Source organism: Carettochelys insculpta, chromosome 2 (genome assembly GCF_033958435.1).
Source record: "Carettochelys insculpta isolate YL-2023 chromosome 2, ASM3395843v1, whole genome shotgun sequence".
Lineage (NCBI taxonomy): Eukaryota > Metazoa > Chordata > Testudines > Carettochelyidae > Carettochelys > Carettochelys insculpta.
In genome coordinates, this window is record NC_134138.1 from 172,165,931 (window position 1) to 172,180,385 (window position 14,455).

At 45.3% G+C, this 14,455-nt stretch overlaps 1 protein-coding gene across 5 annotated transcripts in view; it reads left to right on the plus strand.

Annotated features, from left to right (window-relative positions):
• Positions 1-14,455, plus strand: part of COBL (cordon-bleu WH2 repeat protein) — a 271,385-nt gene that overhangs the window by 191,249 nt on the left and 65,681 nt on the right. For all 5 annotated transcript variants that reach the window (XM_074988022.1, XM_074988024.1, XM_074988023.1 and 2 more), the window contains one exon: positions 8,601-8,774. In XM_074988022.1, the coding sequence (XP_074844123.1) occupies positions 8,601-8,774 (174 nt within the window). The remainder of the gene's footprint in view (positions 1-8,600; positions 8,775-14,455) is intronic.

Below are 14,455 nucleotides of genomic sequence, written 5' to 3' on the forward strand. Positions count from 1 at the left end.
GGCAGCCCTGGAAGTGGGAGATTGTTGGATAGTCAAATATTCTGGATAATAGAGAGTTTTGCCTAGCAGTGCACAACACTAAAGTAAAAAAAAAAATTGGATTTTAAGAAACAAACAAAGATGTACGCAGAGTACTTTATTTACCAACAAGAGTAGTGTCGTACTCTATAAACTTATACTGTACTTGCCGTATTTATTTGTTTCCTTTCGCTGTACCGTATTTACAGAAAACCTAACTAAAATTTGCATATGGTTAAAAAGCCAGCTATTTGAGAATTTCAGATGATAGAATGCCAGATATGAAAGAATTTACTGTAGATAGGTTGACCAACTGCTAGTTGAAATAAACTGGCATAGGTCCATTGACCGTACAGGAGCTTTGTTGGTTTATATCAGTAAAGGGCAAGATGCATAATAATCTCCAATACACTACTATTCATTTTCTGCTGCAGTCTTAAATGAATACAATTACTGACATATAAGCAGCCTTACAAGGGAAGGTTGGTAAAACATGTTCTCTAACTTTGAAACCATGGAACAGCACAAATGTGTCACAAAACAAAACAAAAACAGGAGTGAACAAAGCAAGGTGGTAGAAAGAAAAATTGCTACAGGAAATAAACAGCAGTGTGCTGGGGCTGATCAAAATGCCTCCTCCCACCCTCGCTACACTAATAGGAATTAAAAGTAATGTAAAAACATTCTTAAACTGGCAAGTGAGTCAGATTCAATAATTAACACTAAATTGCTTATATTGACCCAGTGTGCTGTGCCTAATTGTCTTAAACCAGTCAAAAATTTCTGTGGAATTCAGCATACATAGGGGCATTACATTGTTCCTTGCACCTGTATGAGCTAGGGAAGACTATGAAAAATAAGTGCAGTGAAATCTTTTCTAAGCCTTTTGCTCCTATTTCACTGTTGCACTGATGCCTTCAAGACCAGGTTTTGAAGACCTTCTAAGAAGTCTAGAGTGTTTTCCATTCCCCCATGCCAGATTTTAATTCTTAGGAGAGACTTGGGTGAAGTTGGCTGATTGATGGCTCAAAGCTATTCCTAGTGCTTCAGTAATTGCACTTGAGGTTTGGTACAGCTGAAGCATTTCCATAAACAAGAAGAAATCTCAGGACCTGCTGGATTTCAAGAGAATATCAGTGGTAGCTGAGTATGACTGCAGCACTATCACGCAGAGCATGTTCTTCAGGCCTATGAATTCTCATGTGTGTCTTTCTCTTTCTCCAAAAGGAGAGAGAGACCTGGTGCAAGTGCAAACATTTGCAGGATTTACCCATCACCAACTGCAAGCAGGGTGTGATACCACTGATATTTACTGATTTGTCTAATAGTGTAAAGGACACTCATTTATCTCGTTCAGTATGCATCACGCTAAATTAAGTACCATTCTGAGGTCTACACATTTCTGATCCAGATTAGAAATTCCACCATACAAACAGCAAGAAAACAAGCATGCTCTGTATACTGTCAAATCCAAAATGATAAAAAAAAGTGAAAAGAAAGTGAAATCTCAAATAGCATATCTGCTCAGAAATACCAGCCTACACCATTCCACTGTCTATTCACTGAATTAAGGATGTAGACATTTTAATATAATATCCTATAGGTTAACAGATTTGGGCTATGTCAGATCAAGAGTCCCTGGGTGAGGGATTGTCTTCCTCAACAGTGTGGGGCATATGGCATTTGTAGGTTTAAACTCATGTGAATGGTAGATTTTCCATAAGTTGGAGTGTTTAAGTCAGGAATTGAGAACTTCGTTCACTTAGCTAGAGATTGTGCATCTATTACAGGAGTGGGTGGGTGAGATTCTGTGATCTTCAGCGTGCAGGCCAGATTAGATGATCATGATGGTTACTTCTGACCTTAAAGTTTGTGACTAGGTCTACATCTATATTGGGGATCAACACTCTGGGATCCATCCACTGGTGGTCAATTTAGCAGGTCTAGTGTAGACCTGCCAAATTGACCACAGACCACTCTGCAGTAGACCTCCGACAAGACGAGTATGGTAAGTCAACAGAGAATCTTCCATTGATGCCTCCCGCTTCCACATGGTGTAGCAGACCCTGCAGTAACTTGACCTAACATATATTCTTCTTCGAGTGGTCCCCGTGGGTGCTCCACCGTAGGTGTCAGGCTCGCCCCGGCGCCGCAGCTCGGAATTTTTCAGCAGTCTTCGTCGGGTCGCGCATGCGCCAATGCACGTCAGTCCTTCGCGCGCTTACGGTCATGTGCGCAATCCGGTCCCCGCTAGTTCCTTCTCAACCGCCAATGGCTGCAGACGGAATCCTCTCCGGCTCCAATGCCTGAGACAGATAAACTCTATTTACTTGTTGCTATAGTTATAATTATAGTTAATAGTTGTCTAGTTATTATAGTTTTATGGTGTACATAGTTTTAAAGGAAGGGGAGTGAGAGAAAGGACTCAGCGGCCGCCTTCGGGTGGGCCTGCTATTTGAAACCCCTTCAATGTTGCTTATCTAACTGTTAACTGTTCTTGATTGCTGCCTTAATAGGCTGCTAAGTGCCCTGTTAGTACTAAGATCTTAAAGACTTAAAACCAAACAATGTCTTCACCGGGTTATAAAAAGTGTGAAGCGTGCGGGGAGGCCATGCCCGCTTCGGACGGGCACAGTAAATGCATTCCGTGCCTCGGGGAAGCTCATGTCCCCCAAAAGTGTCCTCATTGCTCTAAGTTAACAACTAGAGCTCAAAAGGACAGAGAGATGAGGCTCAAAATGTTTCCTTTTGATAAGGCCCTTCAGCCCGCGACATCGGAAAAGCCCCATGAGGAAGGCGGCTTCTCTAACCTCCTCTGTGCACAAGAAGAGGAAAGCTTCACCAGCTTGATCCCTGCCAGTTACCTCTCTGAGCGGGATGAGCGGAGCACGGGGCCCGGGCCCGCTGGCCTCTTCTGTTGGGAAGGCTGCAGCGCATGTGCCCGTACAGGGGCCTCCGGCTCCTAAGGAAGCGGCACCGAAGGCCATGCAGGCACCAGAAAAATCGGCACCGGCTGCCGCAGCACCGAGCCTCACGGCTCCGACGGCACTGGAGCGAGAACACCCAGCACAGAGTCCAGCGGTGCCGGACGAGTCTCCCCGCTGAAGACAACAGCACCGACCGCGGCACCGGGGGCAATGGAACCCAGCACGGCACCAGCTACGGTGCCGAGCCCTCCGGCACCGATCAGACTTCCTGCGGCACCCGAGAGGGGGAAAGCAAAAGCAAAGACCCGGCACTGCAGCCCATCCCCTGAGGTTATTGCGCTGCCATTATCACCGCGACCTCCCCCGGAGATTCAACGGGCAACAACCCCATCTGCCTGCCGCAGGCTCCCATCTCCTTTTCTTCAACAGCCGTCTCCTGGATATGGGCATTTTTTCCCCCAACTTCAAGCAGGGATCCCTATGAATACTATCACAGGGGATTCCCGCCCATGTCAGTATTATCTTGATGGTCACATCATTCTGCTCATCGTCCCTACGTTTTCAGGTCCTGGTCCAGGTCCCCATCACCGGGACCTTGCCCTTGTTGTTATGGTCGTCATCACTATATGGGGCATTGACACAGAAGTTCTGCGTCTCGACGTAGATCCCCGTCAATGCCTCACCAGTATCTCAGTGCACAGCTTCAACCTGGGGGAGCACTACAAGTTTGACAATCCGAGACTGGTTCAAAGGATTTGGAACCCCATCTGGAAACTTCAAAGTACAACCATATGTACATAGTCAGGAGCCCGAGGACTTAGAGGAGAGGTATCACAGCGATGCCTCCTCATCCTCCCCAGATGAAGCTGTTGTTCCTGGGGATATCTCTCCCCCAGATGACCTAAAGCAATTTCAAGAGCTGTTCAAAAGGGTGGCTCAATCACAAGACATTCAAGTGGCAGAGGTACAGGAGAAACACCATAAACTCCTCAAAAACCTCAGACCTCCGGCTTCATCTAAGATAGCCATACCATTGGATGATGCAATTTTGGAGTCAGCCACTAACATATGGCAGACCCCAGCCTCCATCCCTTCTACTAACAAGAGGGCAGATAAAAAGTACTTTGTCCCTGCCAAGGGTATGGAATTCCTGTTCAGTCACCCACAGCCTAATTCACTAGTGGTTGAATCCTCTCAACACAGAGCCAAAACGTCCCAGTATAAATCTGGAGGGTCAGACAAGGATGTAAAGAAATTAGACCTCCTCGGCAGAAAGGTTTATTCGTCATCTACTTTACTGCTACGGATGGCGAACTACGCTGTTCATTTGTCGAACCACAATTTCGACAACTATTCTAAGCTTACCTCCCTCATGGACTTCCTCCCGGAGGATATTAAAAAAAAAAAAGAAAACCGGTCCTCAAGGCAATTGTTCAAGAAGGATATGCAGCTTCTCGAGCAGGAGTCCAGATTTCCCTGGATGTAGCAGACACAGAGGCTTGTTCTGCAGCCACCGCGGTGGTGATGCACAGGGAATCGTGGCTGCAGACGTCGGGCATTCCCAAGGATCTGCAAGTAAAAATCGCAGATCTTCCCTTTGACAGACAAAAATTATTTGCAGAATCAACTGACTCAGTTCTACACTCTAGTAAGGACTCGAGAGCTACACTTAGAACCCTGGGTATTTATACCCCACCATACAGAAGAAAGAAATTTTACACGCAGCAGCGGCGTTACAGCCATCAACCACAATGCACTCATTTTCAACGTGGGTACGATCAGGGGCATCAACAACAGTCGCAACAGTACAAGGCCCATAGACGTCGACCACAGCAGGGCTGCGCCCCCTCTGGACAAAAGATAAGACGGCAGGTTTGACGGGTATGTCGGGGACCGTAAAGCCAACACCAGCTCTCAGCGCCAATCCCAACACATGTTTCACCATCGACTCAAGCCATTCTACTCCCAATGGCAAGGCATCACTACAGATAAATGGGTATTGGACGTTATAGCCACAGGGTATACAATCCCCTTTCAGTCGTTGCCGCTGCCGAATCCTCCCACCGGGCCCCTTCTCAGGGACCCTTCTCACCACATAAAATTAAAGCAAGAGGTGGACCACCTCTTATTCATAGGGGCGGTGGAGAGAGTACCTGAACAATTCCAGAGAAAAGGCTTCTATTCCCGGTACTTCTTAACACAGAAAAAGACAGGAGATTGGAGACCCATCCTGGATTTAAGGGCCCTCAATCAGTATCTGCACAGGCAATGCCTCAAAATGACTACAATGGCTTCCATAATCACGGCACTAGACGATGGAGACTGGTTTGCAGCCCTCCACTTACAACATGCGTATTTCCATATCACAATTCATCTGGCGCACAGGCGTTTTCTCCAGTTCACAGTGGGTAAAGAGCATTTCCAGTACAGAGTCCTTCCATTCGGCCTCTCTTCGGCACCAAGAGTTTTCACCAAAACCCTAGCGGTCATATCAGCATACCTGCACAGACAGGGCGTCTTCATTTTTCCGTATTTGGACGACTGCCTGTTAAAAGGAACTTCCAAAGCGGAGATCTTGCGGATGATAAACATCACCACAAGCACATTTGCCTCACTGGGCCTCATTATCAACCTCTCAAAGTCAAAAACCGAGCCCTCACAAAACAGAATTTATAGGAGCCCGAATAGACTCGGTCACATCAAGGGCATACTTGCCCGATGCCTGTTTTCGGGCCATCAAATCTCTGATACAAATAATAACGTACAGCCCCACTGTTCCAGTCTTAACATGTCTACAGTTGCTGGGGCACATGGTGACCACCACGTTTGTGGTACAAAACGCCAGACTGCACATATGAGCCTTGCAGCATTGGGTAGCGACCGTGTACAAACCATCATCCCGTTCCATTCACGGGATGGTATCACCTACAGTGAACGTGCGGAGGTCATTGGCATGGTGGGCAAACCCCAAAAACCTGCTAATAGGGGTGCCTTTCCGCCAACCTCAAATTACCATTTTTCTCACAACAGATGCGTCCCATATGGGATGGGGAGCGCACATGAACAACAAGACCACTCAAGGTTTATGGTCCCCCGTAGAAAAAACACTGCATATAAACGTACTAGAGCTCAGAGCAGGGTTCAACATGTGCAGACACTTTCAGCAATACCTCCGCGGGAAAGTAGTCGGGGTAAATACCGACAACACCTCTACTATGTTTTATATAAACCGACAAGGAGGGGCCAGATCTCGTGCACTCTGCGCGGAGGCTGTCTGCTTGTGGAACTGGTGCATTGCCAAGAACATAACCTTATGAGCTTCATAAAGGCGGACCAGCTCAGCAGGCACTTTGTGCCCACACGAGTGGCAGATCCGTCCCGACCTGCTTCATCGAGTGTTTCGCAAATGGGGATTTCCCCAACTCAATTTATTTGCCACTTATGAAATCAAGAAATGTCCCCAGTACTGCTCCAGAGCGGGCATGGGACAAGGATCTTGGGGGACGCCTTCATGATCCCATGGAAGGGCCCTCTACTCTATGCATTTCTCCCCACAGCACTCATACACAAGGTTTTGGAGAAAGTCAGGAGGGAGGGAGCGCGCATGATTCTCATAGTTCCCACCTGGGACCGACAACAATGGTTCCCGCTACTTCTACGCATGACACGTCGCCAACTGCTTCCCCTACCAGTGGCACCCGACCTTCTCACACAGGCTCGAGGGTCGATACTGCGTCTGCACCCGCAGGGGCTCTGCATACAGGCGTGGTTCATCCATGGCTCAGTGCTTTAGAGAGTACATGTTCAGAGGGAGTAAAGAAAGTCCTGGAATGTAGTTGGAGGACTTCCACCAGAAGGACTTATGAGCACAAGTGGACGCGTTTTACCTCCTGGTGCTCTTCCAAGCAATTGACACCTCTGGGCGCCCCTATAACCGAAATTCTGGATTACCTACTAGAACTAAAACAAAAGGGACTCTCTCTGTCATCCATAAAGTTTCATCTTGCGGCTTTTCAACACGAAGAGGAAGGAGCAACCATTTTCGCCCATCCTGCTGTCATGCGATTCTTAAAGGGGTTGGCAAATTTGTATCCGCCTCGGAAACCGATACCGCCACCGTGGAGTTTGGACTTGGTCCTCCACATGCTGTCGGGACCACCCTTCGAGCCATTGGCTACGGTTTCCCTTCGGCTACTTACCATGAAAACAACCTTCCTGCTTGCAATCACATCAGCTCGCCGGGTGAGTGAACTTGTGGCAATGATGGCCACACTGCCCTGCACAGTGTTCTCAAAGGAAGCGGTGGTCTTGAGATTACACCCAGCCTTTGTTCCAAAGGTCTCTTCAGACTTCCATATTAACGAACTGATAATACTTCCCTCATTCTACCCAAAGCCTCACAACTCAAGCGAAGAGGCTTGGCTGCACTTATTAGATGTAAGAAGGGCGTTAGCCTTCTACATAGATAGGACTAAGCCTTTCCGGAAAACGGACAGACTCCTGGCATCCCTCGCACCCAGGTCAAAAGGGGAAGGCCTATCCTCGCAAAGGATTTCAAGCCACATCGTCGCATGTATAAGACTGTGCTAAGAGCTTCGTAAGACTCCACTACCAGTTCCGCTCAGGGCTCACTCCACTAGAGCGATGGTGGCATTGACGGCCTTCTTCAAAGGAATCGCGCTGAGGGACATCTGCACAGCGGTGACTTGGTCATCCTACGACACTTTCGCCAAGCACTACACCATGCACGGGATGCTTGATGAGGATACGCGCCTGTTGACAGCAGTCCTTTCAAGGGCAAGCTGCGCATAAATCGGGTACCCACCTTCTTTTTTTGGGGGGGTTACTGCTGGGTAGTCACCTACGGTGGAGCACCCACAGGGACCACTCGAAGAAGAAAGAGAAGTTACTCACCTGTGTAGTAACGATGGTTCTTTGAGATGTATCCCCGTGGATGCTCCACTACCCACCCGTTCCTCCCCACTTCGGAGCTCTGTTTTTAGTATTTTTCAGAGGCATCCGGAGCGGTTGATCAGGAACTGGCAGGGACCGGATCGCTCACGTGACCGTAAGCGCGCAAAGGACCAACGCGCATCGGCGCATGCGCGACCTGACGAAGACTGCTGAAAAATTCCGCGATGCGGCGCCGGGGCGAGCCCGACACCTACGGTGGAGCACCTACAGGGACACATCTCGAAGAACCATTGTTACTACACAGGTGAGTAACTTCTCTTTATTCTCGTAGCAGAAATTTCATACATTAGTTTGACTTTCTGCAGTAGAGTAGACATAGCCTAAGGGATAAACAAACTAAAGAAAAAATCCTTCAAGAAGATACTTTTTATATAGTGTTTTGTAGTGTGCTTTACTATCCATCAAGACAACAGTTGAGATTTTTGCTGATTGATGTATATAAATTGTTACATGTGTATATGTGGCGCCTGATTCTTATCTTGTGTACCTAAGTGTAACATCTGCATATTTCTGTTGCCTTTCTCCTGGTTTACATGGGTTTGAGTGAGAGCAGAATCAAATAAGACAGAGGGGACCATTAAGTGGGGAGGGTGGGTGAATATACGCACGTCTGCATATTATAAAAGAAACATAAAATAATAACTTGACAATAAAGTAACTAGTTAATTGATCCTCCTGTAGGTAATGGACGACAGGTGCCACAAAAGCCTCCTAGAGGCAATACACGTGGTCCACCCCAGTTAGTGATTCCCCCACCCCCACCTTACCCTCCTCCTGACACAGACAGTATGGATCCAACTGACTATTACAGTGAAGCACCTGATGTTACAGCATCAACAAACCCGGTACCTAAACGTATGTTTAAAAATATATATATTTGCTTCTCATTTCTTTAGCAGTTACTTCGAGGATGGCTTTTCCAGACTTTCCTCTCAGTTCTCCAGACATACATGTTTTTCTTTTCCAGCCTATCTTCTTTTGAAATGCTCAATGCATTATATCAGTATGATTGATTAATGGGAGGTGAATTAAACAATTGCTTATAGATATTGATACTGCAGCTGCTCAGCTCTTATATGAAGATGTGTAAATATGACTGTCAAAACATGCAGTTTCGTGCTTCTCAAAGCAAAAAATGTGTGGTTAAGTATTTGATTTGTTTCTGCATGAGCATTCTTCTCCCCTCCAAAAAAAAAAAAAAAGACATATAGGCAATAAACTATAGAGCAGCCATTGTAATCTATCAGACTAGTATTTTCCAAACTCGTGCAAACGGAAGCCGCCGTCAAGAAAATGAAATCCATCACAGTCACCTTATATTGTAGAAGGCCTACTCACCTTAATATGTAAATCTTCCATGCCCACCTGGCTTGCCTGGGTGCACTCTCTCCCTTGGGAAATCTTCTTATCAGACAATTCAGTGTAATAGTTGTGGCAGTCTTCCTAATTTGTGTGAAAAATTTCACAGTTATTGTATGGACTTGGTATATGATCTAAGGCTCAGATCCTGCAAATGACTTTGCATGGGTTTTCTCCCCTGTGTACACATGCGTGCACATGCGTCTCACGCACATGCACGTACACGCACATGCACACACACACACAGAGCCCCATGGCAGTCAGCAAGGCTCTACATAGGTACAGGGTCCTAATTGGAGGGTGTAGCCAACCAGGTTCAGGTTCCCCAGAAACGAGGCTGCACCCAGAAGGCGAGTGCTATATTTGGTTTATTGAAAGCACGTGACACCCGCGACGGGAGCCCCGGAGACGCCGCAGTCACCCGTGGGGGAAGACCCAACGCACCAGAGCTTCGCTCCAGGAGAGGCTCGGTAACAGGCCTCCTAACACTAGCTGATAAAGCTCAACTCATTAACATAAGATTGCCTAAAATTGCCTATGCATTCCTTATCACTATCTCTTGTGGCCTACTGCCAGCGTAGCCTTGAAGTGTTGGCAAGTGTGCTTTGTTTTGCAGGTGTTATCATAGGATTCCTCTGAGGGTTCACAGAGGGGTCGGACTGCTCTCATGAGACCGTTACAAAATCTTCTCGCACCCTACAGGGCGGAAGGGAGGCAATTGCGCTGGGGCCTGGAGATCCAAAGAAGTCTGGAACTCCTAGCTGCTGCCACTGCTACTGCAGCAGTGACAGCCCCTTTGAATTGCCATTGGAGCAGTGTTCCACGCAGCTCTGAGGGATGTGGGCTCTGGGATGCATGAAGGGCTGACTGACTGACGGCTTGCCCTTCCCAGGGGCATGGAACTGGGCCACCCACATACCTTGTCCCAGGGCCTGTGGTGCCTGTTGGTTCCACTGTAGGGTCCTCTTAGGTACAGTAATTTGCTGGGCCAGAGCCTATTTTCTGGGAACGTTTCATTGCAAAGATTAGGTGGGGAGCTACTTAAGGTATAATGTATAAATGTATAAATGTCGGCCATGAGATAAACCCAGTGCATTATTTTTTAACCCTTCGGTAAAGAGATTCAGAGTGTCAGGTTTTTATAAGGCAGAGGGGAGGAAAAGTTTGTTCCCTGGATTTCTGTTACTGGAAAACACAAGTCTAAATGTGGATTAATCTATTTTGTTCCTGGCAAAATATGAATAAAATTCTTGTTATGGTAAGATTTTTTGTTAGATTCCATCAGATTATATGCAGTGGTTCTCTTAGGTTGGGTCTGCAGTTGCCACAGAAGACCAAACACTTACATTCGATCTTCCGGGGTGCCATTTTGCAGATGTGTGAAACAGGGTGTTCTGGGGTCAATGTCAACCTTGGAACTCCTTGCGAGCCACAAGAATTAAGGAATGCCGACGGGAGGAGTGCTCCCATCAACATTCTGCCGTGAGGACAAGGATGAATATTGACGGCTGCAAAATTGATTTTTGATACGCAATTGGCATACCTAAAATTGCTTAGCAGCCGTCAATATTCAAGGTAAGTGTAGACACACTTAAAGATCTGCTCTGGACTTGTTTTAATCAATATTTGTGCTTCAACAGAATTCATATCAATGCAGTATTTTGCAGTACTTTGCTGCTCCACTCTGGCAGTTAAATGCATTTTATGCTCCTCTGATATTTATCTGCCAGATCGTTCATTCTTACACAAAATGGTATCCCAGCTAAAAGTGTTTGATTTAAGCTTTTGCGTTGGAACTTACAAGAGTTTTTAGTATCATCAGCTCATCTAAATCAAAGAAGCAGAGCTTAGAACATCTTTAAGGACTCTTATTCAATATTGGACCTGGGCAAATCTGCACCTATTGCAACTTCATATTTATATTCTGCAATTTCCCTAGAAAAATATATTATTCGTGCTTTATATTCTCTTAATGAGTTTCTGCTGTTCTGCTCAACTTTATCCCTGGGGAGAGAAAAGGAGAAGGAAATCACCACATTGTGCACATCTGCAAGTTGCTCAGGTGCCACACTGAGAGAGAGAGAATAAGAAAGTAAAAGTCAATGATGGTGTCCTGTATGCTTTGCACAAAAGCACACATCTCCATTATTTTAAGAGAAACCCCTGTTTTTATGATAGCTATAGCAGATAATCTTTAAATCTCAACAATATCAGTGGAGCACTTGAAGACATAGAGTGGGAAGAAGTACATTTCTACTCTGTGCTGCTGCTTTATCTTCTGATGCCACCACTGCTGAATTAACAAGCAATGGGGTGAATAGGAATTTTGCTATAGACTTCAGGAGAGCCAGGATTTCACTCATGTTCTCTTGCCAATCTTCGCTGTGGCTGTCCTGGCATGTTCATAGACACTTCAGCCAAAGGGGGCCTTGCGCGCATTGGAAACATGAAGAAAATCAGCTTCCTCCAAAATGGAAGTACTCATTTCAAAGGTCACTAAAACTGCTTTATATAAATCCGTGTAACTGGTATATCTAAGTTTAGGCACCTAAGCTATGAGAAAGCAGGCCTTAAATGTAGGAAATGGGATTGGAGGATCATGGGATTGGTTAAGTTAGAACCACACATGAGTTTACAGTGATGCCTTGTTGTCTGAGAGTGCTTTGTATGTTGCAGATTGGACCTATGGAAATGTTTCAAGAAGCAGAGATTTAGATTTAGACAGCAAATGTGTTTCCTCATAAAAATGTGGAAGGAAAAATAAGTTACTGTTGGTTGATATTACTGAAAAGTGTATTTGTTCTTAAATGACAGAAGAATTCATGCTGGTGACGAGCATAATCTGTCAACCAAGCAAATGACCACTTCAGTCTGTCTTCTCGTGATCACTAGTTCAGAGCTAAACTCCATGATCATTTGTGGCCAGTTACATTACTCTCCCTTATTCTCTTCCACCTTTTTTGTCAAACACTACACCCCTTTCTTCATTTCCCCTGCCAAACAGACAGTTGTTCCATTGTGCTCCAAGAAGCCTATATCGAAGAATACCCATTTCATGGGAGTTAGATGTGGGAGGATGAGGGGAAATCGCTCTTCTGTTTCACAAACTTACGTTGAGTGTAAGTTATTCAGGAATAGGGCCTTTCATGAGATACTTGAGTTTTTTCTGCTTTAATGGCAAGAGTCTCTTTTGCAAACAACAGTACAATTGTTCTGCATGATTTTTGCTCTTTAATCTCGTTAACCCCATTAACAGAGCTTTCCTTTTAGCGTTTGCCCCATTAGGCACATAAATGTTGTGTAGCTTATCTAAATGATGAGTTCATGGAATCCTTTTCCCTCTCTTAACTTACTAATTGAGTTGTTTTGTGACCTTTTATTTGGAGTTTGGTTGAGCTTTGACTGGAGACTCTTACATTTGTTGCATGGAGTTTGATTTTTTGCCCCGTGTTTTGGTATATTCCTGGTGAATGAGCTGCTAACGAGCAATCTATTACACCATGTAGAGGATGCAAATACTGTAGAGGTTGCTGTACTACTGTGGGTATATAGTACCTTTTGTATTCTGTCATGCTGTGGACCACAAAATAAAAATACAACAGGGAACTAAAAAGTTAATCTAAAAGGGATAACTATTTTATCTTTTCATTGGGCAGATCCTGATAGCCAGTACCATTAAAGTCAGTAAGAGTTTTTCATGTGATAATTAATGGATATAGTCATATCTTTAGATTTCTAAAATTCAACTATAGGCACTTAGCCTGTAAAACTAAAATATTAGTTTTACTCAAACTTGTATTGTATGCAGAAATAAAGTCCAGTAGTCAAATATCCTGCATTACCATAACATTTCAGTTTCTTTTTGCAAAATATTAATTCTGAGATGTGTATTTCTGTAATTCACTGGCCATGTCTACACTAGCCCAAAACTTCGAAATGGCCATGCAAATGGCCATTTTGAAGTTTACTAATGAAGCACCAAACTACATATTCAGTGCCTCATTAGAATGCGGGCAACTGCGGCACTTCAAAATTGCCGCAGCTCGCCACTGTGCGGCTCATCCAGACGGGGCTCCTTTTCAAAACGACCCTGGCAACTTCGAAATCCCCTTATTCCTATCTGCTGAATAAGGGGATTTCAAAGTTGCCGGGGTCCTTTTGAAAAGGAGCCTGTCTGGACGAGCCATGCAGCAGCGAGCCACGGCAATTTCGAAGTGCCACGGCTGCCCACATTCTAATGAGGCACTGAATATGTATTTTGAGCTAGTGTAGACGTAGCCACTGGTAGTTAAACTCTGTTTGAGGGGAACAGGGAGTTGATAAGCTACTCCTTCCTCCCATCCCATGTAGCTAGTCCATGGACTGTTTTGCTAGTCAGGGTCATGTTGACATCACAAAATCACCACAGCATTTGCAATTAATCAATGTCCTGGTTTTCATTCTCAGCATAGATGCTGTGGTGTATGTAAGCAGAGTGGATGAAATACACTCTCACATCTTAGAAGTGGTCCCTATGACAAAGCTAAGGTGCATCAAAGAGTAATGTAGGGAAGCTTGTCTGGCTACTCCTCCTTCTATGACTGCCCTGTGAGTGAATAAAGAATATGGCCTTCAAGACTATCAGCCTGGCATCTTCCAGGGGCATTGAAGTTTACTCTAGGAAAATAGAGGTCACTTAGGCCTTGAGCATCTATTCATGTAGTTTCATTCTCCACAGAGGAACTGAACCTGCTTGTTCAGTGAAGAATTTGGCCCCAGGAATCCAGACTAGGAGTTTCAGAGCAGCCTATGGGAGCTGAATCCCCAAAAACCATTGAATTTCAATAAGATTTGGCTCTTCTGCATTATAAGGCATAGTTGCCATTCTTTCATTTTGGCCTTCACTTGTATTTATGTTTTATCATTTACTTTTTCCCAACAGTTTATTGTTGTGCATCATTACCTTCACACACCAAGCACGTCTGACTGAACTTCCCTCTTCCTATGACCTCCATGCCTCTGACGCCTTCTGTTGCCTATGCTACCCTGACTCTTCTGTTGCCTTTCTTTCCTCCCTGCTAGAAGAACTTCTTGACTCTGACTGAAACCTTGGCTTGTTTTCTTTTTGGGACATGCACACCTTCATTTAATGAATATTGATTATATTTGGCTTTGTTTCACACACATGTAGTAAATGT